This window comes from Solanum stenotomum, chromosome 7 (genome assembly GCF_019186545.1).
Source record: "Solanum stenotomum isolate F172 chromosome 7, ASM1918654v1, whole genome shotgun sequence".
NCBI lineage: Eukaryota > Viridiplantae > Streptophyta > Magnoliopsida > Solanales > Solanaceae > Solanum > Solanum stenotomum.
In genome coordinates this window covers 39,040,329-39,066,860 of record NC_064288.1, presented here as the reverse complement: position 1 = coordinate 39,066,860, position 26,532 = coordinate 39,040,329, and the positions used below count along the sequence as shown (strand labels likewise).

General features: G+C 37.8%; 1 protein-coding gene and 1 pseudogene across 1 annotated transcript in view; both read right to left on the bottom strand.

The window, feature by feature from the left end:
- Positions 1–16,625: 16,625 nt before the first annotated feature.
- On the bottom strand, positions 16,626–19,810 carry LOC125871935 (uncharacterized; annotated as a pseudogene).
- Positions 19,811–22,636: 2,826 nt separating this feature from the next.
- LOC125871918 (uncharacterized) overlaps positions 22,637–26,532 on the bottom strand; it is a 9,242-nt gene continuing 5,346 nt past the window's right edge. Inside the window, exon 2 of the mRNA XM_049552628.1 lies at positions 22,637–22,988. Within this exon, the coding sequence (XP_049408585.1) occupies positions 22,830–22,988 (159 nt within the window). The 3' untranslated portion in view covers positions 22,637–22,829. The remainder of the gene's footprint in view (positions 22,989–26,532) is intronic.

Below are 26,532 nucleotides of genomic sequence, written 5' to 3'. Positions count from 1 at the left end.
ACATTCTAATCAAATGTAGGGTCCAGCGACATTGACACTCATTCTCGTGGCTAGGATCATAGTAGCTCAAGGAAGTGAATATTGGTTAGTCCTCATTGGATTCGAGGATGTGATCACCACTTTCTTTAATGTTTTTCTTTTATGTCTTGGACTATTGTATGGGTTGTGTCCAAAGATTATATTCTTGATGTTTATATGGTTTGAGATAATATTATTAGACTTCCGATATGTTTTATAAAGACTTTGATTGTATTGAAAAGTTTTAAATTTCCGCTCATTTATTTTACTTTATGTTAGGATATGTTAAGTGCCTTGTATAAGGCCTCTCGGGGTCTTATACGCGTTGTTACATCTAGGGGTACCCTTGGGTCATGACAAACTTGGTAATCAAAGCACAATGTTTAAAATAGTTCTAGGATGTCTCAAACCACATAAAGTAGAGTCTTGTTCATAAGTGTGAAGCGCACCACATTTATGAATGAGAGGCTACTAGATGTTTAGGAAACTTCACTTCTTCATTTCTCTATGTCGTGCCATGGGTTTTAACCCTATAAAGTCTTTCTCCTAACCCTTACCTGATGGTTTGCAGGATATGACTACTAGAAGGGCTAATGCCAGAAGGATGGAGGGAGACAATGTGGGTTAAGAAGTTCCTCCCCAAGCTCCTCCTCAAGCTCCAATTGATCCTTTGACAAAGAAATCAATGCGGAGTTTGGGTCGCCGTTCCAAGTGTTGGCTCAAGCCGTGACAGCCCAAGCCAATAGAGATGTGATAGCTCTCGTGAACCCAACTATGGATATGGCGGCAGCAAGAGTGAGGGAATTTACAAGGATGAACCCTCCAGAATTTTATGGCTCCAAAGTTGAGAAAGATCCTAAAGAATTTATCAATAAGGTCTAAAGATACTTGTTATTATGGGGTGACACCGGTAGAGAAAGCGGAGTTATCTGCTTATCAAATCAAAGGGGTTGCTCAGATTTGGTTTAATCAATGGAAATAGGCAAGGCCGAAAGGAGCGGGTCCTATAAGTGGGAGAGGTTCAAAAGTGCTTTTATTGATAGGTTCTTCCCTCTAGAGATGAGAGAGTCCAAGGTTCTTGAGTTCATCAACCTTCGGCAAGGAAATATGAGTGTGAGGGAGTACTCTTTGAGGTTCACTCAACTATCTAAGTATGCTCCTTCTATTGTGGCGGATCGTAGGACCAAGATGAGTAACTTTGTGTCGGGGGTATTCAACTTGGTTATCAAAGAATGTCGCATTGCTATGCTTGGTCATGATATGGACATTTCTCGCCTTATGGTTCATGCCCAACAAATTGAGGAAGAAAAGCTTAAGGAAAAATCTAGGGAAACAAAGAGGGCAAGAACGGATGATGGTAACTTCTCACATTCTAGATTCGGTGGACGAGGTCATTTGAGGTTTCAGCAAAGGTTTTCCGAGAAAGGTTCTTCAAATGCTCCTCCAAGGCCTAACAATGAAAAGGTATCTAACCCTAAACCTCAAGGAGATGGTAGTAAATCCTCCATGCCTACTTGTGCTAAATGTGGGAAAAATCATGAGGGTAAGTGTGTAGTGGGCTCCAATGCTTGCTTTAGGTGTGGAAAGATGGGTCACAAGATAAGGGATTGTCCCACAGTTGCTAATAATAAGGGAGATACTCGTCATAGGGCTCAACCCAACCTCTCATCCAGTCCAAGTGGTTAGGGTGCTAGTGCTCCTAAGCAAAATTGATTATATGTTTTCCATACTAGAGGTGATCAAGAGAGCTCCCCCGATGTGGTGACTGATATGTTAAAAGTTTTTCAAATTGATGCGCATGCTTTGCTTGATCCCGGTGCTACTTTGTCCTTTGTGACTCATTATGTGTCTATGAGTTTTGATGTGCTTCCTGATGTACTATTAGAGCCTTTTTTCTGTTTCTACCCCTGTTGGTGATTTTGTGTTGGCTGAGAGGGTATATAGAAGGTGTCCCGTCTCCTTATCCCATAGAGTTACCCTTGTTCACCTAGTAGAACTTGATATGTTAGACTTTGATGTCATCCTTGGTATGGATTGGTTGCATTCATGCTATGCTTCCATTTATTATAGAACTAGAGTGGTTAAGTTCCAATTCCCAAATGAGCCTATCCTTGAGTGGAAGGGGGGAACTTACATGCCTAGGAGTCGGGTTATTTCTTGTCTTAAAGCTAGAAATATGATCTCTCAGGGTTGTTTGTACCATTTAGTGAGGGTGAGGGATGTAGATTCTAAAACCCCTTCTCTTGAGTCGGTCCCTATTGTAAGAGAGTTTCTGGAAGTGTTCCCAGATGATCTACTCGGTATTCCTCCCGAAAGGGAAATATATTTTGGTATCGACCTTCTTCCGGATATGCAATCTATCTTTATTCCTCCTTATAGAATGGCACCGGTAGAATTAAGGAGTTAAAAGAACAGTTAGAATATATGTTAGACAAAGGTTTCATCCGACCAAGCATCTCACCATGGGGTGCTCTGATATTATTTGTTAAGAAAAAGGATGGTTCACTCAGAATGTGTATCGATTATCGATAGTTGAACAATGTGACCATTAAGAACAAATATCCACTTCCAAGGATTGATGATTTGTTTGACCAACTTCAAGGGGCAAGTTATTTCTCCAAGATTGATCTCTGATCGGGTTATTACCAATTGAGGGTGAAAGAGGAATATATTCTGAAAATGGCTTTTAGAACCCGATATGGTCATTATGAGTTTCTAGTAATTTCTTTCTGTTTGACTAACGCTCCGACGACATTTCTGGACTTGATAAATAGGGTGTTTAGACAATACCTTGACATGTTTGTGATTGTGTTCATCGATGATATTTTGATCTACTGAAGAAGTGAGAATGAGCATATTGATCATTTGAGGATCGTATTGCAAATCCTTAAGGAACAACAACTTTTTGCAAAGTTTAGCAAATGTGAATTTTGGCTAAGATCGGTAGCTTTCCTTGGTCATATTGTGTCAAGCAAGGGTATAGAGGTAGATCCTAAGAAGACGGATGCGGTCAAAAGTTGGCCTAGACCTCTATCACCTTCCGACATTAGAAGTTTCTTGGGTTTGGTCGGTTATTATTAACAATTTGTTGAGGGATTTTATTTTATTTCCTCTCCATTGACAACTTTGACTCAAAAGAAGGCTAAGTTTGTATGGTCCGAATCATGTGAAAAGAGTTTTCAAAAGTTGAAAGATAGACTTACCTCCGCTCCAATTTTGATCTTACCAAAAGGTACGGATGGTTTTGTGGTATATTGCGATGCCTCAAGAATTGGGTTGAGATGTGTACTTACGCAAAATGGAAAGGTTATTGCCTATGCCTCAAGGCAACTTAAGGTTCATGAAGAATTATCCGATCCATGATCTTGAATTAGTGGCGGTGGTTTTTGCTTTAAAGATATGGAGGCATTATTTATATAGGGTGCATGTAGATGTGTTCACTAACCACAAAAGCCTACAATATGTGTTTAGTCAAAAGGATTTGAATCTTCGCCAAAGAAGGTGGCTTGAGTTATTGAAGTATTATGACATGAGTGTCCTTTATCACCCCAGAAAGGCCAATGTGGTAGCAGATGCTCTTATTAGGTTGTCTATGGGTAGTTTTGCTCATGTGAATGATGATAGAAAAGAGTTGGCACGAGATGTGCATAGATTGGCCTGATTGAGTGTTCACTTGGTAGACTCCGCCAAGGGTGGTGTTGTGGTCCATAATGGTTCTGAATCATCTTTTTTAGTAATATGAAAGCTAAACAATGTCTAGACCCAATTTTGGTAGAATTGAAAGAAGCGGTACTCAAGAAGTCCATTGAGGCTTTCTCCCTAGGGGGAGAGGGGTACTTAGATACCAAGGTCGGGTCTGTGTTCCAAATGTTTGATGAGCTAAGGGAACAGATTATGGCAGAAGCTCATAGTTCTCGGTATTCTATTCACCCGAGAGCCACCAAGACATACCATGATTTGCAGGAGATCTATTGGTGGAATGGGATGAAGAAGGATATTGCGGGATTTGTGGCTAAGTGTCCAAATTGCCAACAAGTAAAGGTTGAGCATCAGAAACCAGGAAGTTTATCCCAAGATATTAGCATTCCTACTTGGAAGTGGGAAGATATGAATATGGACTTTGTAGTGGGGCTGCAACGCACTAGGCGACAATATGATTCGATTTGGGCTATAGTAGATCGAATGACGAAATCATCTCATTTCATTCCCGTCAAAGTTTCTTATGTGGCGGAAGACTATGCCAAGTTGTATTTGAGGGAAATGGTAAGATTGCATGGTGTACCCTTATCCATTATCTCCGATAGAGGTACTCAGTTTTGGAAGTCATTCCAAAAGGGTCTTGGAACCAAAGTGAAGCTTAGCACGACTTTTCACCCACAAACTGATGGGCAAGCGGAGCGAACAATCCAAACCTTAGAGGATATGTTGAGATCCATGTGTCAGGTATTTTAAGGGAAGTTGGGATGATCACTTGCCATTGATAGAGTTCACTTATAATAATAGTTACCATTCTAGTATTGGTATGGCCCCTTTGAAAGTCTTTATGGTAGGAGATGTAGATCTCCCATAAGACGGTTTGAGGTGGTTGAGGTAGCCTTGATTTGACCCGAGCTAGTTTATGAGGCTATGGAAAAGGTCTGGCTTATTAGAGAAAGGTTGAGAACGGCCCAAAGCCGACAAAAGTCCTATGCCGATGTTAGAAAGAGAGACCTTGAGTTTGAGGTTAATGATTGGGTCTATTTGAAAATCTCACCCATGAAGGGTGTGATGAGATCTGGGAAGAAAGGGAAACTTAGTCCCCGATACATAGGCCTATATCAAATCTTGAGACGTGTTGGTAAGGTTGCCTACGAGCTTGATTTGCCAAATAATTTGGCAATAGTGCATCTGATGTTCCATGTCTCTATGCTTAATAAGTGTGTTGGAGATCCGACATCCATAGTTCCTCTAGAAGGGTTGGGAGTTGATTAAAGTCTTTCTTATGAAGAAGTACCAATTGAGATTCTAGACCAGCAAGTTAAGAGATTGAGAAACAAGGAAGTTTCTTCTGTGAAGGTATTATGGAGAAATAACTTAATTGAGGGTTTTACTTAGGAGGCTGGGGCCGATATGAAGTCATGATATCCCCTTCTATTTCCTTCTACTCTAGCTTTAGGTCATGAGTTTTCTCTTGGTTTGTCTTATGATTTGAAGTCATGTGTGATTTCAATGTTCCCATGAATTCCTTATGTTTTGCATGTTCATGAAAACTTGTGTTTGAAAGAAAATGAGTTTATGTGATTGATTATCCTTATGTTTTAGTGCATTGAGTATGATTTGCATATAGACTTCATGAAATGAATTGATGAACAGGTGTAGATATGTTTTTTGAGATTGAATTGCATATGAGCTCCATGAGATTGTGTTGAGCATGTTTTAAGAGGGAGAAGGTAGTTCCTCCTTAAATATATGAAATCTAAAAATTTCATGCATATTGGGTTGTTAGATTTAGTTCCTACCTCCTTAAGGTGCATTAAGTAGATTGGAATTGGAGTTGATGTTTCCTCCTTAGTTGTGCACATTCTGATATGTTGCATGCATGATGGGCTGCTAGTCTTGAGTCTTTTGTCTAGAAACGTTCTTAGTATCTCATTCGAGGATGAATTATCCCAAGGGGAGATAATGTAACACCCCGTATCAAAAAGGTCAAACTATAGCTTTTCAGGTGCTGCAACAACCAAACCACGATGGCTGCCTAGGGACCGTAGGTGTAGTCCGTAGTTGGCTTGCCCAAGCTTAAATTGAGGTCCTGACCAACAGACTATTGATCAGACCACGGTATGTGGTTGGGGTCCATAGGTTGAGACCCCAAAATCATAGATTCTGACCACGAACCACGGCCAACCAGGACGGACCGTCGGTCCGTCGGTCGTGGCCGGGCAGTTATTTTTAGGGGCAATTGGGTCTTTCCGATTTTAATTAAATCAAAGTGGTGTCATTTTTCCTAAGTCTAGGACATCTATATAAACATTTTTAACCCCCAAAACCCCACATTCAAGTCATCCTCTCAAATCCCAAAAGAAAATCCTCTCAAATATTCTCTCTAGAAGTTGGAAGAAGAAGGAAGAAGAGGAAGCTAGATCAAGATCAAGTCTCCAATTTTCAAGCTTGTGAGGGATTTGTGATCAAGGTATGATATTTCTTTATCCATGGACATCTTCCATCCATGGAGTTCCCTATAATTCCCCCAATTTGATGAAGAATTTCCCAATTCTAGTTAGGGTTTCTTCCAATATTGTGGGTTATGTTGATTGTTGATCCAATTGAATGGATTATTATTGTTTATGATAGAATTAGTATAATTACATGTATCCATTCCTATGCCATGATTCTAACCTAGAATTGGTATAATTGGGTTGATGCCATGAAAGGAAACTTTGTGGGTTTAGATGTATCCTTATGTAACGACCCGGAAAATGATAGAGTGAAACTAGAGCCTCACATGTGAGTTTGGAGTCGATAGCTTAATGAAATGATTATATTTGAATTTGACCCAAAAAGTTCTTAAAAATGTGCTTCGGAAGTTACCGGAAACTTGTTTAGCTGTATATAAAAAGATCCGTTTCGTTTTTCGAAAATCCGACTTCATATTCTTGTTTAGGGGGTCAAATTGAGTGGGAAATGGGTCTAACCCAAATTTTAGAGCAACCGTATCAAAATCCGAAATTTCCAAGTGAAGCCTTTTTCGAGGGTCTACTTTGGAGGGTCATATCTCCTAGCACACAAATTATTTGGGTGGCCAATAATATATCCATGGAAAGCCCTTTGAGTTAGCTACCTAACGCACTTCGTTTCATCTCATTCGGAGTTCGGACGAAGAAGTTATGCCCATTTTCGTAAAATCTGTTCGGCAGGAAAAGACAATTTTCAGTAGGCGTGGTTACTGTTCACCCGCCTCATTTTTTTTCTAAGTGTTGGACCATTCTTCCAAAGGACATATATTATTTCCTAGATACCATTAATTCAATTCCCATCCCTAAAACATTTCCCTCTCTACAATCCTCCATTAAGAAGAAGAAGAAGTGGGAGCTAGGGCTTTGGATTCAAGGCTTTCTTCATCAAATTTCGTGGGAGATCATAGCAAAGGTATGGTGGTCTTGATCCTTGTCTAAATTTCCATTCAAGGAGCCAAATCCAAAGTTATTTCAAGTATGAAAAATCTAGGTTTTCACTCAATCTCATGGGTTCTTCCACCAAATGGTTTTAAAAGGTTTCTAATGGCACTTTATGGTTATATTGTTGTTGTATTGACGATTTAAGATGAAAATACTCCATGAACCCATGATTTCTCTTTATTCCTAGTTTATGCCTTTATGAAGTGGGTTGCTAGATAATGAATGTATATGAATCAAACTTGTTTAAAGGTCTTTAGATTGTTGAAGTATGTCATTACCCATGCTTATTTTATGGTGTATTGTTGGTGTATGGGTATGTGAGGCTTAGGGCCTTAAAGGCATAGTATGAGAAATTGGAGTGTTATCATGACATTATATGAATGAGAATTCAATGAAGATAATGTGATCATGTTATGAACGTAAAGGTGTTGCTATTGAAAGATTATTTCTCAATTTGACACTCATGAATGTTGATGATAGAATATGAAGGATTCTTCAATATAAAGTATACCTTGAATTGGTAGGGCTTATGCATCATTTTCTTGTATAAATGATTATATTGTTGATTGTTGAATCCTCGGATCGGTAGGCTAGTGGCACCCTTCCACACGAGCTTATAATGAACCTTGGAATCGGTAGGCCTATGGCACCTTTCCATGAAGGTTAATGATGAGACTTGAACCGGTAGGCCCATGGCACCCTTTCAAGAGGAGTTAATGAGCTTTCCTAAATGAACCTTGAAACGGTAGGCTTAAAGCACCCTTTCACGTGTTAATAAATGTAATTTGGAGTTGGTAGGCCAATGGCACCTCTCATATGTGATAATGTCAATGTAACGAACTATTCTATGGGAATGTTGGCTAAGCACCGAGTGGATTTGGTTAGATGGAAACTCCCCCAATAGTTAGGCATGAGTTTCAATGATCGTCTACCTTATCCCATAAACTATGTGCCCGCATAGGTAGCTAGTGGATCCATTAAGCTATATACCGGTCTTCCTTAGGCAAGTAGACCACCTCTTTACGGTGTGGGGACTTATGACACCGGATTCCATGACAAGCTCTCATGGTCTATGTCGGTTAAACGCTTACTTCCCATCATGCGAGATTTCATTATGGTTTCTTGATAGGTTCTACAAAGTGTAGGTAGTAGTATGGGATGCTACCTATACATTGCACGAGTAGGCTTGGAGAGGGTCATAGTGAGTTTCTCTAAATCCTAATGTATGTGATACAATTGTGGCCTAAATGAGGTTATTAAAGAATGTTGGCTCTCAAATGCTTAATATGAGATGCATGCTATACTTGGGTTATATTACGAGTTATTTTCCCTTGTCATGTCTTAATTAATGATATACCTCTTATGTATGAATATGGTGCAAAGGTGAAAGAAAGGAATGATAAGTTACCTTAAGTGACCTTAATGTGGTGCCTTAGTATGGATGGTGGTATGGGACGCCATCCATACATTGCACGAGGTATAGCATAAGGGTTTCTTGAGGTGAAGGTCCAAGGTAAAGGTTTTCATGTTGAAATTGTTTAAAGGTAATATTATGACTTACTTGATGTTTATGCTTGTATTGTATGTCTTTTATGCAACTATTCATGGTACTTCAAAAAGTGGCATAATGCATGGTTTCTAACCAAAATGTCCCTTTTAAAGCATGTTTTGCATGGTCATCATACTTAGTACATTTTGTGTACTAACCCATATTCTTCATATTTTTACTATAAGTGTAGGTTCCGGCAAGTGATCCCTCCTAGCTAGTTTGAAGTGTTGGATTGCTTTCCTCCAAGACTTGGTATGTCCTCATGGATTCGAGGATAAGACTTTTAAGTTCTTTTGTCCATGTAATAGACTTAATATACTTCTTTTGATTGTAAAGGGCCTTGTCCCTACTTATGTTTTGTGACTGTGTCTAAGATGGCCATGTGAGACTTAGACTTCCGCTGTGTGTTTTTAAAGTTGTTTTAATGAAGTTTAAATGTGTGGATGTTAATAATTTTTTTTATTATTCCGCACTATTTTCATTATTGAATGCAATGAATGACTATGTGGCTCGTATAAGACCCCTTCGGGGTCGAATACGCCATGTTACGACTAGGGGGTACTCTCGGGTCGTGACACCTTATAGGATTGATGAATTATGATTCGAATTGCTTGAGAATGAATCTTAGATGGTGATCATGAAATATCGGGTTTGAGAGTAAAGCTTAGGATATGAATTGTTAAGTAATTGATGTTATTGTGGTGGAAGGGATGCGTCCTACATGAATTGCTAATTATGAATGTATGAATGTGAAAGGCTTTCTCGCATGAATGATTCTAGGTTGAAAGGATTGCTCACCTAAAATTAATCTAGACTAAAACACTATGTAATGGATGAGGCTAGCGGCGATTACCCTTGACCTCTATGTGAAAGAATGTGAGGCGATTCCCCTACTCCTTAGAATTGAACAAGAGGCGAGTCCCCACGTTCTTATTATTATGAATGGACATGGAGGAGAGTACCCGCGATCCATATGAACTAATGTGGAGGAGAGTATCCGCATTATATGATGAAATATGTGGAGGCGAGTACCCGCATCATAAGATGAATAGTGTTGAGGCGAGTACCCGCATTATATCTTCAAGTAAGGCAAGCGACAAGTACCCATTAGCCTTTAGGCAAGAGGCAAGTACCCATTAGTCTTTATAATCTTGGCAAGAGGAGAATCTCCATCTCTTTAAAAGTAAGTATGAATAATGAGACTATGATGTAAAGAATGAATAACTTGGATTGTTGCTAGAGATGGCTTCCATGAGTTAAGCTTGACTAGAGGCGAATGGCCCAAGTCTTGACTAAGGATGAGTAAGGTTGCTTGAGAAGTATTCATTTCTTATTATGATGATTGATTTATGTGCATTGATTATACTTATGGGTTGTATTGACTAGCCATGATGTTTATGTTGTTTATGATAGCTATCATATCCAGTACTTGATCGTACCAATGCATACTTTGCCTACATTCTTCTCAAATGTAGATTTCGGCGACATTGACACTCGTGGCAAGGATCATAGTAGCTAAAGGAAGTGAAGATTGGTGAGTCCTTATTGGATTCGAGGATGTGATCACCATTTTCTTTTATGTTTTTCTTTTATGTCTTGGACTATTGTATGGGATGTGTCCCAAGATTGTATTCTTGATGTTTAGATGGTTTGCGACAATGTTTTTAGACTTCCGCTTCGTTTTATAAATACTTTGCTTGTATTGAAAAGTTTTAAATTTCCGCTCATTTCTATTACTTTATGTTATGATTTGCTAAGTGGCTTGTATGAGGCCTCTTGAGGTCTTATACGCCTTGTTACATCTTGGGGGTACCCATAGGTCATGACACCCAGGAGCCACCAAGATGTACCATGATTTGCGGGAGGTCTATTGGTGGAATGGGATGAAGAAGGATATTGCAGAATTTGTGGCTAAGTGTCTGAATTGCCAACAAGTGAAAGTTGAACATCAGAAACCGGGAAATTTATCCCAAGACATTAGTATTCCTACTTGGAAGTGGGAAGATTTTACTACAGACTTTATAGTTGGTTTGCCTCGTACTTAGCGACTATATGATTCGATTTGGGTTATAGTAGACCAAATGACGAAATTGGCTCATTTCATTCCCGTCAAAGTTTCTTATTTGGCGGAAGATTATGCTAAGTTTTATTTGAGGGAAATGGTAAGATTGCATGGAATGCCCTTGTCCATTATCTCCGATAGAGGTACTCAGTTTACTTCTCAGTTTTGGAAGTCTTTTCAAAGAAAAGGGTCTTGGCACTAAAGTTAAGCTTAACATGGATTTTCATCCACAAACCGATGGGAAAGTGGAGCATACTATCCAAACTTTGGAAGATATGTTGAGAGCGTGTGTCATCTAATTCAAGGGAAATTGGGATGATCACTTGCCTTTGATTGAGATTGCTTATAATAATGGTTACCATTCGAGTATTGGTATGGCTCCATTTGAGGCTCTTTATGGTAGGAGGTGTAGATATTCTTTAGGCTGGTTTCAGGTGGGTGAAGTTGCCTTGATAGGACACGAGATGGTTCATGAGGCTTTGGAGAAAGTCTGACTTATTAAAGAAAGGATGAGAACAGCCTAAAGTCAACAAAAGTCATATGTTGATGTTAGAAGAAGAGATCTTGAATTTGATGTTCATAATTGGGATTACTTGAAAATCCCACCCATGAAGGGTGTAATGAGTATTGGTAAGAAAGGGAAGCTTAGTCCCCGTTATGTAGGCCCATATCAGATTTTGAGACGTGTTGGTAAGGTTGCTTATGAGCTTGAGTTGCCGAATGATTTGGCATCGGTGCATCTGGTTTTCCAAGTCTCTATGTTGAAAAAGTGTGTTGGAGATTCGACATCTATAGTTCCTTTAGAAGGTTTAGGAGTTGATGAAAATCTTTCCTATGCAGAATTTCTGTAGAGATTTTAGACCGGAACATTAAGAAGTTAAGAAACAAGGAAGTTGCTTCTGCGAAAGTGCTGTGGAGGAATCATTTAGTTGAGGGTGCTACTTGGGAGGCCGAGGATGATATGATGTCCCGACATCCTTATCTTTTTACTTCTACTCCTAGTCTAGCTTGAGGTAATGAGTTCCTCATGGTTTACTCTTTGTTGTGGTGTCATGTGTTTTAGATATTCCCATGATTTCCTTATTTTAAGCATGTTCATGAAAAACTTAAATTTTGAAAGAAAATGAGTTTATGTGATTGATTTTCCTCATGTTGTTGTGCATTGAGTATGAGTTGCCTATAGACTTCATGTGATAAATTGTTGAACATGCTTTAGGTTGGAGTTGATATTTCCTCCTTGGATATATGCTTTTGAGTATGAATTGCGTACAGGCTCCATGAGATGATGTTGAGCATGATTTTAGCTTGGAGATGGTAGTTCCTCCTTGAATATGAGTAATCTTAAAATTTCATGCATATTGGGTTGCTAGGTCTAGTTCCTGCCTTTCCTTATGATGCATTGAGTATGTTTAGCTTAAAGTCGATGTTTCCTCCTCGATACGTGCATTTATGAGATTGCACACATAATAGGCTGCTAGTATTGAGTCTTTTCTTTCATGAGGTGTCTAGAATTCCATTCGAGGACAAATGTTCCCAAGGGGGATATAACGTAACACCTCGGAATCTAGTAGTCTAAGGAAGGGGCTAAGTGTCAAGTGATGAGCTAAAGAATTTAGCTTGGCAACCGTCATGTGGACCCACACGGGTCGTGAAGGGCACCACGAGACGTGGTGCTTCCCGTGGTTATCACAAAAGCTAGCCAAGGGAAGGTCACCTCCCACGAGCAACATAACGCCCCGTGAAGGGCACCACGGCTCGTGGTGGTGCCCGTGAAGTTCTTGCCAGTGAGCTCCTAAAAGACTGCCCAAAGTGAGACCCTCTCACGAGCCACTTGACAGCTCGTGAAGGACACTACGGGTCGTGGAGAGGGTCGTGAAGGGATAGAGAGTTAAGGGGTGGCAAACCAGGCCACTGGTCAAGGACCACGGCCACGACAATGGGCCGTGAAGTCCTTGACGGCTCGTGAGGTTGTCCGTGAAAGTGGTGCGTCAGTTTTAAGTTCACGGGTTTATGGGTCTTTTCCAGATTTAATTGTATTAAATATATGTCATTTTACCCAAGACTAGGACCCCTATATAAGTGATTTTAACCCTAAAACTCACCCATTCAAGTCATTATTCTCAAACCCCAAAGGAAAATCAAAGTTCTTCCTCTCCAAATATTTCTCTCTCTAGAACTTGAAGAAGAAGAAGATTGAAGCTAGGGCTCAAGGTCAAGTCTCCATTCTCCATTCTCCAATCATTGGTGGGCTTTGATACCAAGTTATGATAGATTTATTCAACCATGGAATCCTTACATCCATGGAACCCCTAAGATTCCCCAATTGAAAAGTAGAAATTCCCCAATTTGAGTTAGGGTTTTCTTCTAAGTGGTGGGTCTTGATGAATGTTGATCCAATTGAGTGGATTATGATAGTTTATGAATGAATTGATTGTATTACATGTTTTTTAGGATGAATCTATATGTACCCATGTTTCTAAGATGAATAAATATAAATGGGTTTTGATCCGTGAAACAAGAATTTATGGATTTCGGTGTATTTGTATAGGATAAATAAGGTACATTATGAATTGCTTTGAGAGTGAAGGATATATGATGATTATGATAGGTATTGCTTTGAGAATGAATCATATATGATGATTATGATAGGTATTGCTTTAAGAGTAAAGCATATGTTATGAATTGTTGATTATTGATGTAATTATTGTGGAAGGGATAGTTCCCCACTTGATTCTCTTAGGTATGAATGTGAAAGGCTTTCTCACATTGAATGATTCTAGGTTGAAATTAGTGGTCACCTAAAATGAATCTAAGTTAAAGACTAAGAATTAATGAGGCTGGAGGCGATTACCCATGACCTCTAAATGTGAAGGATATGAGGTGATTACCCTTATTCCTTATAATAGAATAAGAGGCGACTACCCTTATTCCATGAAGTTGAACAAGAGGCGACTACCCACGTTCCTATGATGATGATGGATATGGAGGCAAGTACCTATGATCCTTATATCTAGACATGGAAGCGAGTACCCATAATCCTTATAGCTAGACATGGAGTCGAGTACCCGTGTCACATGATGTTGGACATGGAGCCTAGTACCCATGATCCTAAGTAATGGGACTAGAGGCAACTATCCATGATCCTTTATGTAAGGCAAGAGGCGAATACCCATGAGCCTTTATAGGAAGGCAAGAGGCGATTCCCCGTGTCTATAAAAGATAAGTTATGAACATGTTATGATAGGTGACGAGCTTGGATAATTGCTTGAGTTTGCCTTCTATGATGAGTAAGACTAGTGCGGATTACCCATGCTTGGCTAAGTATGAATTCAGGTTACTTTAAGAAGTATTCCTTATATGTTGAAATGATCTATTATGTGCATTGATTATGCTTATGACTTATATTGTCTAACTTTTATGTTTATGTTGATGTTTATGCAAGCTAACATATTTAGTACATTCTTGTACTAACGCATATTCTTGCCTACATTTCTTATCCAAATGATGGGTCCGGCGTTCTCGACTCTCATCCCCGTTGCTAGGATCTATAGCAGAGGCAAGGTTGAAGATTGGTGAGTCCTACTAGCTTTCGAGGATTTGGCCACCATTTCTCTTATGTTCTTTTCCTTTCTAGTTTTGAACATTGTTGTATGGAATGTGTCCCAAGGATTCTATTGTATTAGATGGTTTTGAAACAAGTGTATTAGACTTCCGCTTTGCAATTAAAGACTTTGGTATTGTTGAAAATGTTTTAAATCTTGCCGATTTTCTATTATCTTGACTATGAATGTTAAGTGGCTTATATGAGGCCTCTCGGGGTCTTGTATGTCATGTTACGTCAAGGGGATACCTCTGGGTCGTGACACTTGTAGATCAAAATGCCTATCAAAAGTTAATTGGAAAGCTACTATATCTGAACATGACTAGGCCTGACATTTCATTTAGTGTCCAAACTTTAAGTCAGGTCTTACAACAACGTAAAATATCTCACATGGATGTTGCACCAAGAGTTGTCTAGTACATCAAAAAACAACCAGGTCAGGGTATTTTATTGTCTAGCAACTCAAGCACTGAAATAACAGCCTACTATGATGCACATTGGGTAGCATGCCCTATTACAAGAAGGTCTGTAATTGGCTTTATAATTAAACTTGGAGAATCTATGGTGTCCTTGAAGGCTAAGAAACAAACAACAATATCAAGAAGCTCAGCTGAAACTGAGAATAAGAGTTTGGCATCCACTGTAGCTGAATTAGTTTGGTTGGTAGGACTGCCGGAGTACTTAGATGTTGAAATAACTCTCCCAGTGAACATATATAGTGATAGCAAGTCTGTCATTCAATTAGCAGCTAATTCAATCTATCATGAACGCACCAAACATATTGAAATAGATTGTCACTTCATCAGAGAGAAGCTACACACTACACCATGTTACGCCTACGGCCACCCCGGTAAAGTGTAGCCTAAACTAGCAAAAAGTGTAGCCTCTGATAAAAGGCCACACTTTTTGACTTTAAGCAACACTTTTTAGGGGGTGGCCTAAAGAAGCGTAACCTTTGATATTAGACCACACTTTTGAAGTATCGCCAAAGCAGCAACACTTAAAAAGTGTGGCCAAAGAGGTATAAAGGTCACGCTTTGGAGTATTTCATTAGCAACACTTTTATCTTATTATACTACACTTAAAAGTGTTACCTTTGTGTTGTTATTGGTTACACTTTAAAAGTGTAGCCTTTTATATCTCACCTACAACAACACTTATAAAATGTAACTTTTCTTATGTACAACACAAAATTTATAAACAATAAGCCACACTTTCGAAGTGTTTCAATGCTGTGTAGAATTTTTGTAGCCACACTTGCAATAAAATTTAGTTTGCATATAATCAATAATCACAATTAAATTTATATAAGTGATATAAAGCACAAAATTAGCTTATAAATAATTTGGAAGTATATATTTCAAATTAAATAAACTTCGAGAACTTGTCCCATACATATAGAAAGCAATTGCTTAAAGATCTCTACTAGCAATACATTCCACAAAACCAAATGTATTCAAATAACATTTATGATAATAGTACAAAAACTCTTTATCGCTCACGACAATAGATCGAGTTTACTTCTGTCCTCTATTCATCAAATTCAATCAGTAGCATTATCCTGCACATTCAAAATTAAACTATAAGTTAGAGAATCATGTATTTCATATGCTCACTAGTCATTGTTCAATTCCCAGACCCTTCACAGTTAAATGATCCTCAAACATGTACAAAAACTATAAAATCTGGGAGAAAACAGTAGGGCAGGTATTCTAAGACTGTCACAGTAGGAAAATATGAATGATAAAATAAATATGGGAGAAAACAGTAGGCAAATAGTTAAATGATCCCAAACATGTACAAAGCAGACCCAAATATGAATGATAAAATATGGGAGAAAACAGTAGGCAAACATACAAATGCATCACAAACATGTACAAAGTAGAACCATATGTAATAAGAACAATGCATCCCAAACATGTAATAAGTTCATCAACAGTAGATCAACCCACTGTGTCACATTTTATCAGAGAAGGGCAATGGAATGAAATTTTGTTTGAGGCAACATGTCCCACCACTGCTAATTCCCCTTATTCTTAACACCAAATTGCAATTGCAAGAAGGAGACAATTGTTACTTTTGGAAGAGAACCTGCAGATTGTTCTTATTGTAGCAGACCTGGAACTGATTCCATTGATCACATCTTTGTGTCTGGGCACTTTGCCAATTATATCTAAGAATTCTTTTCAGGTTCCCTGGGCATTACTCACTGACACATTCCTCTAAGAAATACATTGATAGAGTGGTGGAGTATTTAATCTAATTCTGAGGTTCATAAACTTATTCTTCAAACTCTCTCTATTATCATATGTTGGAACTTGTGGAAGAACATGTGATATGCAAAATATGGAGGCAAAAAGTCTAGTAGTGCAAGAGTCAAATTCCTGGTCTTTAAAGATACTGGAACTACTTTCTAAAGCTTCTGAGAAAGGTAAAATTCACAGAAGTTCATCCTAATACAATTATATCTAAATTGATATTTTAATTACATGTATATAATTTATCTAAAAGTGTCATATGAATGGGTTTATAAGTTGTATATAATGAAACTCTGAGAAAATTTGGGGCAGAAAGAATAATGTCAAAATTTCTGCTTGAAAGAGATGACTCTAGATGGGCAATAATTAATCCAGTCTCCCAAAAAATTAAAGAAGATGATTTCGGCATATAATAAACAAAAAGAACCTTCAGCAGATCACTAATCCTTGCATTGTTCTTGTGCTATCTTCAACTATCTTGTTAGCATAAATTGTACTAATAACACCTGAAATATTTCCCTGCAAACAGTTTATACTCATCAACATTAATCATATGCGGAGAGCACAATAATCATTATAACTGAGAATTGGAGGTCAAGGATATCTAACTAGATGAAGTAGGAGGATAACATGAATATGTGTCGCATCACTATGTGTCTAGAGGCTCTGGCAGAGCAGCAACAAGAATCATGGTAACTAGCCACACCCGCTCTTAGAACCCAAATTGACTATATGAATAGAGTTTAAGAAGAATGTGACTTACTTTCCAGGTCACAAGCTTCGCTCGAAGCAATTGCCACTGATTTGTCCCAAATACATGCTCTGTACATTGTCTGCACAACATCCATTCAAAGGAAAAGAAAAAAGTTACGAATAATAACCAATAAAAGCTTAACTAACCAGAGCTAAACTTATACAACCAAAGCAGAGGCAGTGATAATAAAGGACGACCTCCACAGAAAGCACACCTCACAGTTATTACTTGGTTCATTTGATATATCTTGCAGCTAAGTAACATAGCTGAAATTACCTTAACAACCCACGATTCCACCTCAATATCATCAATCAGCAAAGAGCAAAAGACCAATGGTACGACCAAACTGTGGAGCACAAATACAAACTACAAGACATGGACAATAAATGTACGTTCAATGTGGCTTTGATCATGGAATAAGGAATTTGACCAGTTTTTGTCTTGACAAGATCTACCAAGGTCAATAATCGCATTTTTTCTACACAATCTTCATGGAGAAGTCCTGCAGCATTAACCAGAAGAATCAGGCCAAGGGCACCATTATAAATTCAAGGGTTCACTCATAAAATACAACAAAATTCCATTTAGCAGAAATGCAAGTACTGACCACATGTTTTTAATAATTCTGAATTTGCCTCCTAGAAATTCATATAATCATCTAACCTCCTACAACACTAACCTCATGATATGCTAGAGCATGTTTAGCATCTTTCTCCAATTGACCTATAGCAGGCATATCTAGCAAGCCACACTACCATATTAAAAGCCAAGAGTAAATATGGCAAGTAGTGTACCCAAAATAGTAAAAATCATACCACACATGTGTATGATGTTGGTTGCTTAATTTCAGCTACCTAGCAAATCACTCAGATCAACGGTGACGAGGGAGGCAACCATGTCGTACTATAGTAGAGTCTTTTTTTGGATAACCTTGGTGTTTGGGCCAGCTTTCATGCTCTCAAACTAGTTCCATAGTATACATGTCACCTCCCACCAACATCAGGTATCAGGTAACTCTAATACAAGAGTTTAATTTGATGCACCTATACAATTACATGCTAGCAATGGAACATATCCAATGCACCAAAAAAAATGCTCTACAATATACTGACAGACCATGGGAAAAGAAAGCATTTGGCAATTCAAAATCTAAACGAAAAACAGTAGATTGTTCGAATTAGAAAAGAGTTGCCTTTCTATGCAAGCAATTCAACTTCAGAGTTCTGTTGAACATAGATATACCTGAAACATGTCAGGTGCCTTGACAAAGGCAATAATTGCATGGAGAGCTTCTTCCTTTTCATTTATGACAGAAGCATGTTCATCCAAGAAAGCTCCCAAATATTGTATAAGAAACTTGAAAGACTCTTTTGCAGAGCTGCAAATATAGATGGGAGTCAGAGAAGAATGCAAAAATTGTAAGCACTCCAGAAAATACAAGTCATTCACTCTTACCCCTTGGTTTTCTTCATAATGTTTGAGATCTTAAGGAAGAGCCCCATATCATCTTTGACTCCAAGATTCCACTCTTTCAAGAAGCTATCTATCTTTTTGAAAGATGGCAAGATATGTTCAACGACTTTTCCATTTATGGCCAAATTAAGGGCTTTCATGTACACAAAGAAACGGCTATAGGGATTCTCCAATAGGTTGTAGAGATTGAACAAGCTGAAGTGAGAGGAGGAATAAAGCGCACAGTGACACTAGAAACAAAAAACTCCAGGAATTAAAGTGATTAATTTCAAGACATGATACATTTTTAAGCGAAATGCAGGCTTATCACTTGGTTGTTGAGAGAGTGTAATGGATATGAGCTCTGACATCTCGTGTACTTGGTCCTAACTCTCAGATTTCTTGACAAGGTTGCAGATTATAGTGAAAATGCACTCGAGATCTGAGGTAGAAATCAATTAAAGCAGATTACATAACTCAAAAAACAAACAAAACTCAAAAAACATAACATGTGAAAGGATGGTTTCAATGTGCCAGACAATTAGAGGTTGTTTCACATTGATGAAGAAAGAAGAGATGCCTCTAAATAATTTATTCAAAGACAGAAGTCCCGTATGTGCTAGATAACATAATTTGACTCAGGAATTTATTAAAATATCATGGAGAATTTCTGGTTTATATATTTTGTTGTTCTTATTGAAAAGATGTTGAGCGAGCTTGTATTCACATTGACTAATCCAACTGTAGTTTGTTACAGCACACAAGCACATGTATCGGGTAATTGTACCCACCAAGATTGGAATAGAAAGGCTCACACTCAGTGTAGTAATAAAGATTTCAACCACTGATCTCCATGTTGTTACTCCTAAGTCTTAACCACTAAGCCATTTCCATGTAGACTATTCTGGATCATTTCAATCAACTGAAATGTGAATTTTACCTTTCTCAGAAGCTTTAGAAAATATCAATGACAAATTATGTACATGTAATTACTATATAATGTATCAATGATAAATTATATACATGTACAATATGAGGTGTTAGAGAAACATATGATAAAATCTAAAATGGACCATTTTACTCGGTTCAACATCAAACTCCAACTAACTTCCTAAAACTTTGATATTCCTATAGCTTCAGTGTTTCAAGTTCTTTTCAAACTTCTATATTCAATTTGAGATACAACACATCTGCAGTTACCGGGAACACAAACTTTAAAGCAGAATAGTAAATAGTGAACTTGGAGGATGTACTTTTACTAACCACTTGCACAATTTGCATGTTCACAAGACATAAACAAAATAATACAAGAATTGATGCATAATAAACACAATACAGGGACAAGGCAATACAAATTACAACTCAATCCGAAATACCAGACCTCAGCAACATGGAGAATCACAAAGAGAGATGAAATACATGATTGAGTTAAAGATGGAAGATGTTAGCAGATCACTGAAATTGATGAAGACAAGAACGTAATAGCTAGCTGAAGGCCTCAGAAATTGCAACTCATTAAAGAAAGCAACAACAGAGTCTATTCATACGACTTCGAGTATAGAACGAGATTACTTATAGGATACAAAAGTTTATCGAGGTTTACCTGATAAAATAGAAACCCTTCAAAATTTGGGTAATACAACTATGACCTAGAATCCCAAAAATCAACAAAAATCGTATCAACAACGCAAACAATAAATCCAGAAGCCATAAATTTAGGCTTTTAAAGATAGAAATTTTTACCTATTTTTTCTGATTTGGGGGAAAAGAAAAATTATGTTTTATTAATTGTTTTTTTTTTGCCCAATAAAAATTGGAGGGAGAGTTAAAAATGTTGGAGGGAATATAATATTTTAGTGAAAATCCTAAGGCAACATTTGCAATGTGTTGTTTTTACAATTATAAAAATAGGACACTTTAAAAGTGTTGCCATATATGTAAATAGTCATTCCCAATTATATCATACTCTAACAACGCTTATAAAGTGTAGTCTATACCTTTAAAGAGTACACTTTAGAAGTGTTGTCAATATTATTGAAGCCAAAAGTTAAAAATATGGGCTACACTTTAAAAGTGTCCCCAAAACTATTTTAGGCAATATTTTACAAGTGTTGTCCAGATTTAGTGTGGCTGTAGACCTAAAATGGTGTAGTGACAAGAAGGATTAATTAACATCAGTTATGTACCGACTCAGAGTCAGCCTGCTGATGTCCTAACCAAAGGCCTAAATAGAGTTCAACATGAATTTTTATTATCCAAGGTAGGAGTCCTAAACATATTTGCTCCTCCAAGCATAAAGGGGATTATTGATAGACCTCAAGGAAAAGATTCAGACAATACACTTCAAGATTACAGTTAGGAGGTAGTTAGTCTATTAAGAAAGTTGTTAAGAGGTTAGTTACATTCTAGAGCTAGGTTAAAAGCAGATGGATATGTATAAATATCAGCTTAACATCTCTATGAATTCAATATTTGTTCTTCTCAAAATCTATGAAGTGAAATCCTTCTTTAATCCTCTAAAGTGAATTCCTATAAAAGGTTTTCTTGGAAAAAAAATGAATTTCTAACTTATTTTCTCATGTTTGGTTGGTCAGTAGAAAAATTTTTCTTGAAAATATTTTTTTAATGTTTGGTTGGTGAATGAAAAATATTTTCCAACAAATATTTTTTATTTTTGACTTGAGACTAGAAAATACACTTTAGGAAAATACTTTCGGATCCGAAAATCAACCCTGATAAGTGATCACCATGACGCCCGAACTAAGACAAGACCCTGATGACCGTTCCAAAATTCGACCAAGAGATCTGACCCAGGACCTGACCCAGACTTTCGACCGAGGAATATATTTTTCAAAAAGTGGGGGTGGCGTAAAAATGATTTTTAAAATTTGAAATATTTTCCAAAAATAATTTTTAAAAATAGATATATTTGACGGGGGTGGCAGTGTAGGGGGGGCTAGGGGTGGCGTGAAAAATGAATTTTTTTAAAATTTAAATTATTTTCCAAAAACATTTTCTTTAAAAAAAAAATTGACGGGCTGGCTTAGGTGGGACTAGTGGGAGGGTAAGGGTGGGGGTGACGTAAAATAAAAAAAATTGACTTAGTGGTGGCCGGGGGGGGGAGGGGGATGCGTGGCGTAAAAATGAATTTTTTAAAAAAGTTGAAATATTTTTTGTTAGGGGAGGGGGGTTTGTTTTGGGGTAGGGGGCAAAAATATATCTAAAAATTTAAAAATAAATATATTTTTTTGACGAGGAAGGTTAGGTACGGGGTACGAACAATGGCGGAGCCAAAATTTTCAATAAGAGGGTTCAAAATCTAAAGAAATAGACACACAAAGTAGCAAAAGGGGATTCGACATCTACTTATATACCTAAAATATTATTTTAACCATGTATAAATAATATAATTTTCGGCTGAATGGGAAAACCCCTAACAATAAGGTGGGGCTCAGCCCCTAGGTACACGAGGTAGGATAAGAAAAAAAAAATATTGAATGATGAAATAATATTTTGAAAGATGTTCTCCTTAATTTTTGAAGGGAAGTCACTTTCCTTAAATTTGAGAAAAATGAGTCGATTTGGAAAACATTTAAGCCATCAAACATGGGACAATTGAAAAACATTGTCATGTTTTCGTTCGTACCAAACACACCCTAATATGGAAAGGTTTCTTCCCTAAAGACAACTAAGTTATTCAAGGTTTCTGTCATTTGAGGTTGTGCAACCTGGTTGAACCTTCCATCAAATAAGTATAGAAATCTCTCTTACACGGACTATCACAGATGTAATCAACAATTTGCCTTCATCGTACAGTATATCATTACAAGGAACCATCAGTATTGACACTACTTATTACTAGGAAATTGCACAAATATTGCACTACAATGCTTTCAAAGCCACTATCGACGACATTTAAAATTTGATTACCAAACAAAGGGAAGTTGCTCATTCACCATGTCCTCGAAAACCATAAAACTGTCACCAACCATACTTTCCCTGAGTTTGAGCTTTTGTTTGCATCCCCTTGGCCCGTCGTTCTGACAGCTCCATCTCTTTTTGTTTCATATCGAAGTATAAAGTACTAATTTGATGCTTTCTTTTGAGCAGCTTAGAAGGCTTTCCCTTGCTCGAAACAGGCTACAAGAAATAAAATGTACATGTGAGAAACTTAACACTTATCAACCTTAATAATTGACAAGAGGAAAGGAAAAAAGAAGGTATAGCCTATAATTGGAATATTTCACCTGATTTATTCCCTTCTCCTTTTCATTAACACCGGTACATTAGTTACAATCAATATTTGGTTAGGTTATCAACCATAAAAATAAAAAAGGAAATTGATTGTTAAATACAGGTATAGATAATCAAAATCAGTTTCACAAGTCTAACCAGACAGACCCAAAAGCCACCACCAGCCTTCACTTCTTAAATGGAGGCAGGAGAAACATAATGAGACAAGATAATGATCAATCTCAAGTACCTTTAAAGTTATATAAACTATATCACAACAGCTCAGTGCACTACATTAAAGTTTAAAAAACAAGCAAAAAAAGATTCTTATATCACAACACCATATAAGCAAATAAAGACGAGATACTGCTTTCTGCAGGATTAACTCACTATGAATGTCAAAGAGATTCGGCTATATGGCAGTAGATGCTATGTCTGGTAGGGAAAAGGAAACAACAGCAATTTGTCCTCATTGCGCTGTTGCTAGACAATTATGGTGGTTATTCCTAAGCATTTGGTGAGTAGTTGGCATTGGTAAGGCCATGGTCAATAAAGGACCTCTTTTCTTGCTGGTAGCACTACAAGGGAGACAAAGAGACTAAGGAAAATTGGGAGAACCACTCCAGTCTCTGTAGTTTGGATGTTATGGAAGAAAAGAAAACAGTAGAAGCTTTGAGGATAAGGCTACAGTGATGCTTATGATAAAAATATAGTTGTTTAGGACTTTTGGTCAGTGTATATATATGAAGGAAGCAACATGATAGACATTGATGTTGTACAGGGCTTTCCGCCTTCTTTTGTACTGTCCACCACCAACTTAGTGCCTGGATTCTTTGTGTGAATGAAACATTTACCTTTACTTAAACAAAAAAAGAATTCTTTATTTTGCTCACAGGATCGATCTCATTTTTGCTATATTTATAGATTGGTGAGGATGCAAAGGCGAACCCAAGAATTGAAGACCACGAGGACACCATATCTTAACGTAGGCACTAGCAAAACTTTCAATGATTATTGAGGGATAATATTGTGACCGATTGATGTGAACAGTAGCGAAAATATAAATATATAGGTCAAATATGAGTTCTAAGCTAATAAGTACTTGTATTTTAGCTTTGTTGTAACAGTTGATTACGATAGCTCCGTGGTCAAGGGTGTGGTGAAGATACATGTTGATTGGAGGTTCGAATCCCCCGTATGCATCACTTTTATTGTTTTTTTTTTTTGAGAATGGTAAAGTTTGCATCACTTTTATTGTTATTATAGCCCTTTAAATTAAAAAGAAAAAATAAAAACAAAACTGTGCTATTCCAAGATAGATATTGGGTCACATGTGTAGACGCAGCAGCTTCAACCAACGCCCCAAAGTGCAATTCTGCTTGTACGAGTGTACAGTTATATATATCTGTTCCTCAAAGCATATATACATATATATACATAATTTTTTTCAAAGTTAACAGATGCACGTGCACCTATATAAGTAGGTCCACCTCTGTGAGGATGGTAAAAAATTCCCATAATAAATTATGTTCAAATTCCCACTGGTTGAAATTGATTAAATTCTATATAAAACTGTCAGGTTCTCTGTTCTTGTAAATCGAGAACCAGTGGGGGGTTTGACATAAGAAAAGGGATTGAGGCAAGGAGACCCCCCGTCTCCTTTCCTGTTTATCCTGGCTATGGAAGGCTGACAGCTTGATGAGAGTAGGAACACATAACAGATGGATAAGGGGTTTTCAGATGGGAGACAGACCAGTAGGAACAAAAGAGATTAGTCATCTGCTGCATGCAGATGATACCATCATCTTATGTGAACCGGAAGCAGAACAGGTGGCCTACATCAGATCAGACTGATACTGGTCCTCTTTGAAGCAGTAGCGGGGCTAAGGGTTGTAGCAAAAGTAGCTCCATACCTGTCAAGGATGTGCCGTAGATTCAGGGACTGGCAAGCATTATTGGGTGCAGAATAGAAGAATTCCCTACAACCTACTTGGGAATGCCTCCAGGGAGCAAACACAAAGCTTTGGAGTTATGGGATGGGATCGTTTGACAAACTTAAAAGGAATTCCTATGGAAAGGAGGCAAAGAAAACAAAGGGTGCTTTTCCGGGAAGCGGGATACAGTAATGCTCAGCAAAGAAAAAGGAGGTCTGGGGACAAGAATTTGTAAGTACAGAACAAAAGTTTGCTAATGAAGTGGTTGTGGAGATACATTAACGAGGAAAGAGCTCTTTGGAAGGAAGTGATTATGGAAAAATATGGTGAGCTCAATCCTTGGTGCTCAGAGATGGTCTCGAAAACCTTATGGGCTAGGGGTATGGAGAACAATCAGATAGATCCCTATGGACTTTTTTTGATAAAGAGATCCCTATGGACTTTAATGGAGGAAAATCCGGTACTCAAAGTAAGTAATGGCAACAAGAATAAATATTGGAGAGAATGCTGGATTGATCCCTCTGTGTGAGGTTTTACCAGATCTTCTCTCAATCTGCAACAATCCTGATGCCAGAGTAGGTGAATGTTGGACAAAACAGGGTTGAGACCTCTCCTTCAGGAGATTACTAAATGATTGGGAAGTGGGGAGGGTGGCCTCATTGTTGGAGATGCTGGGCGGTTACCACATCATAACAGATGCACCAAATAGGGCCATCTGGAGACATACTAAAGATGGGGATTTCACTGGTAATAATGCATATAGGAGAGTGGGGGTGGTGTTTTCTATACATTTGGAATAGCATATGGAAGGGTCTGACTCCAACCAAAGTGAATTGCTTCACTTGGTTAGTTATGAGAAGAGCTTGCTTAACTCAAGAAGTACTCCAGAGAAAAGGAGGGCAACTGTTCCCAGGTGCTTTCTTTGCAATTCAACAGGGGAAACAAATAAGCACTTAGGGTGTGTTTGGTATGAACGGAAAATGTTTTCCAATTTTCTCATGTTTGGTTGGGCTAAATGTTTTGGAATATGTTTTCCAAATCAACTCATTTTCCTCAAATTTAAGGAAAATGACTTCCCTTCTAAACTTAAGGAAAACATTTTCCAAAACTCTCTTCCAACTTCAAATTACAATTATTTTTTTGTTGAAAAAATCAATTTATTTTGTCCCTACCCTCAAACCACCCCCAACCAACCCCCCCCCCCAAAAAAAAATAATAATTTTAAAGCTTGTTTTTAAATTCAATTTTTTTACCCCACCCTCACCCCTACCCCCATCCCCTCCCAAAAAAATATTAAAAATTGTTTTTAAAAGATATTTCTAATTTCAATTTTTTATTTTTTTACCCCCCTCCACCCACTACCCTCGCCCCCCGCCCCATCAACCTCCCTATCAGCCCTCAACCCCCTTCAAAAAGAAAAAAAATTAAGTTTGTTTTTAAAAAATAATTTCAACTTCAAATTTTTATTTTTTCATCCCGATCCTCGATCACCCACCCCTCTCTCCGGTCAACCCCCC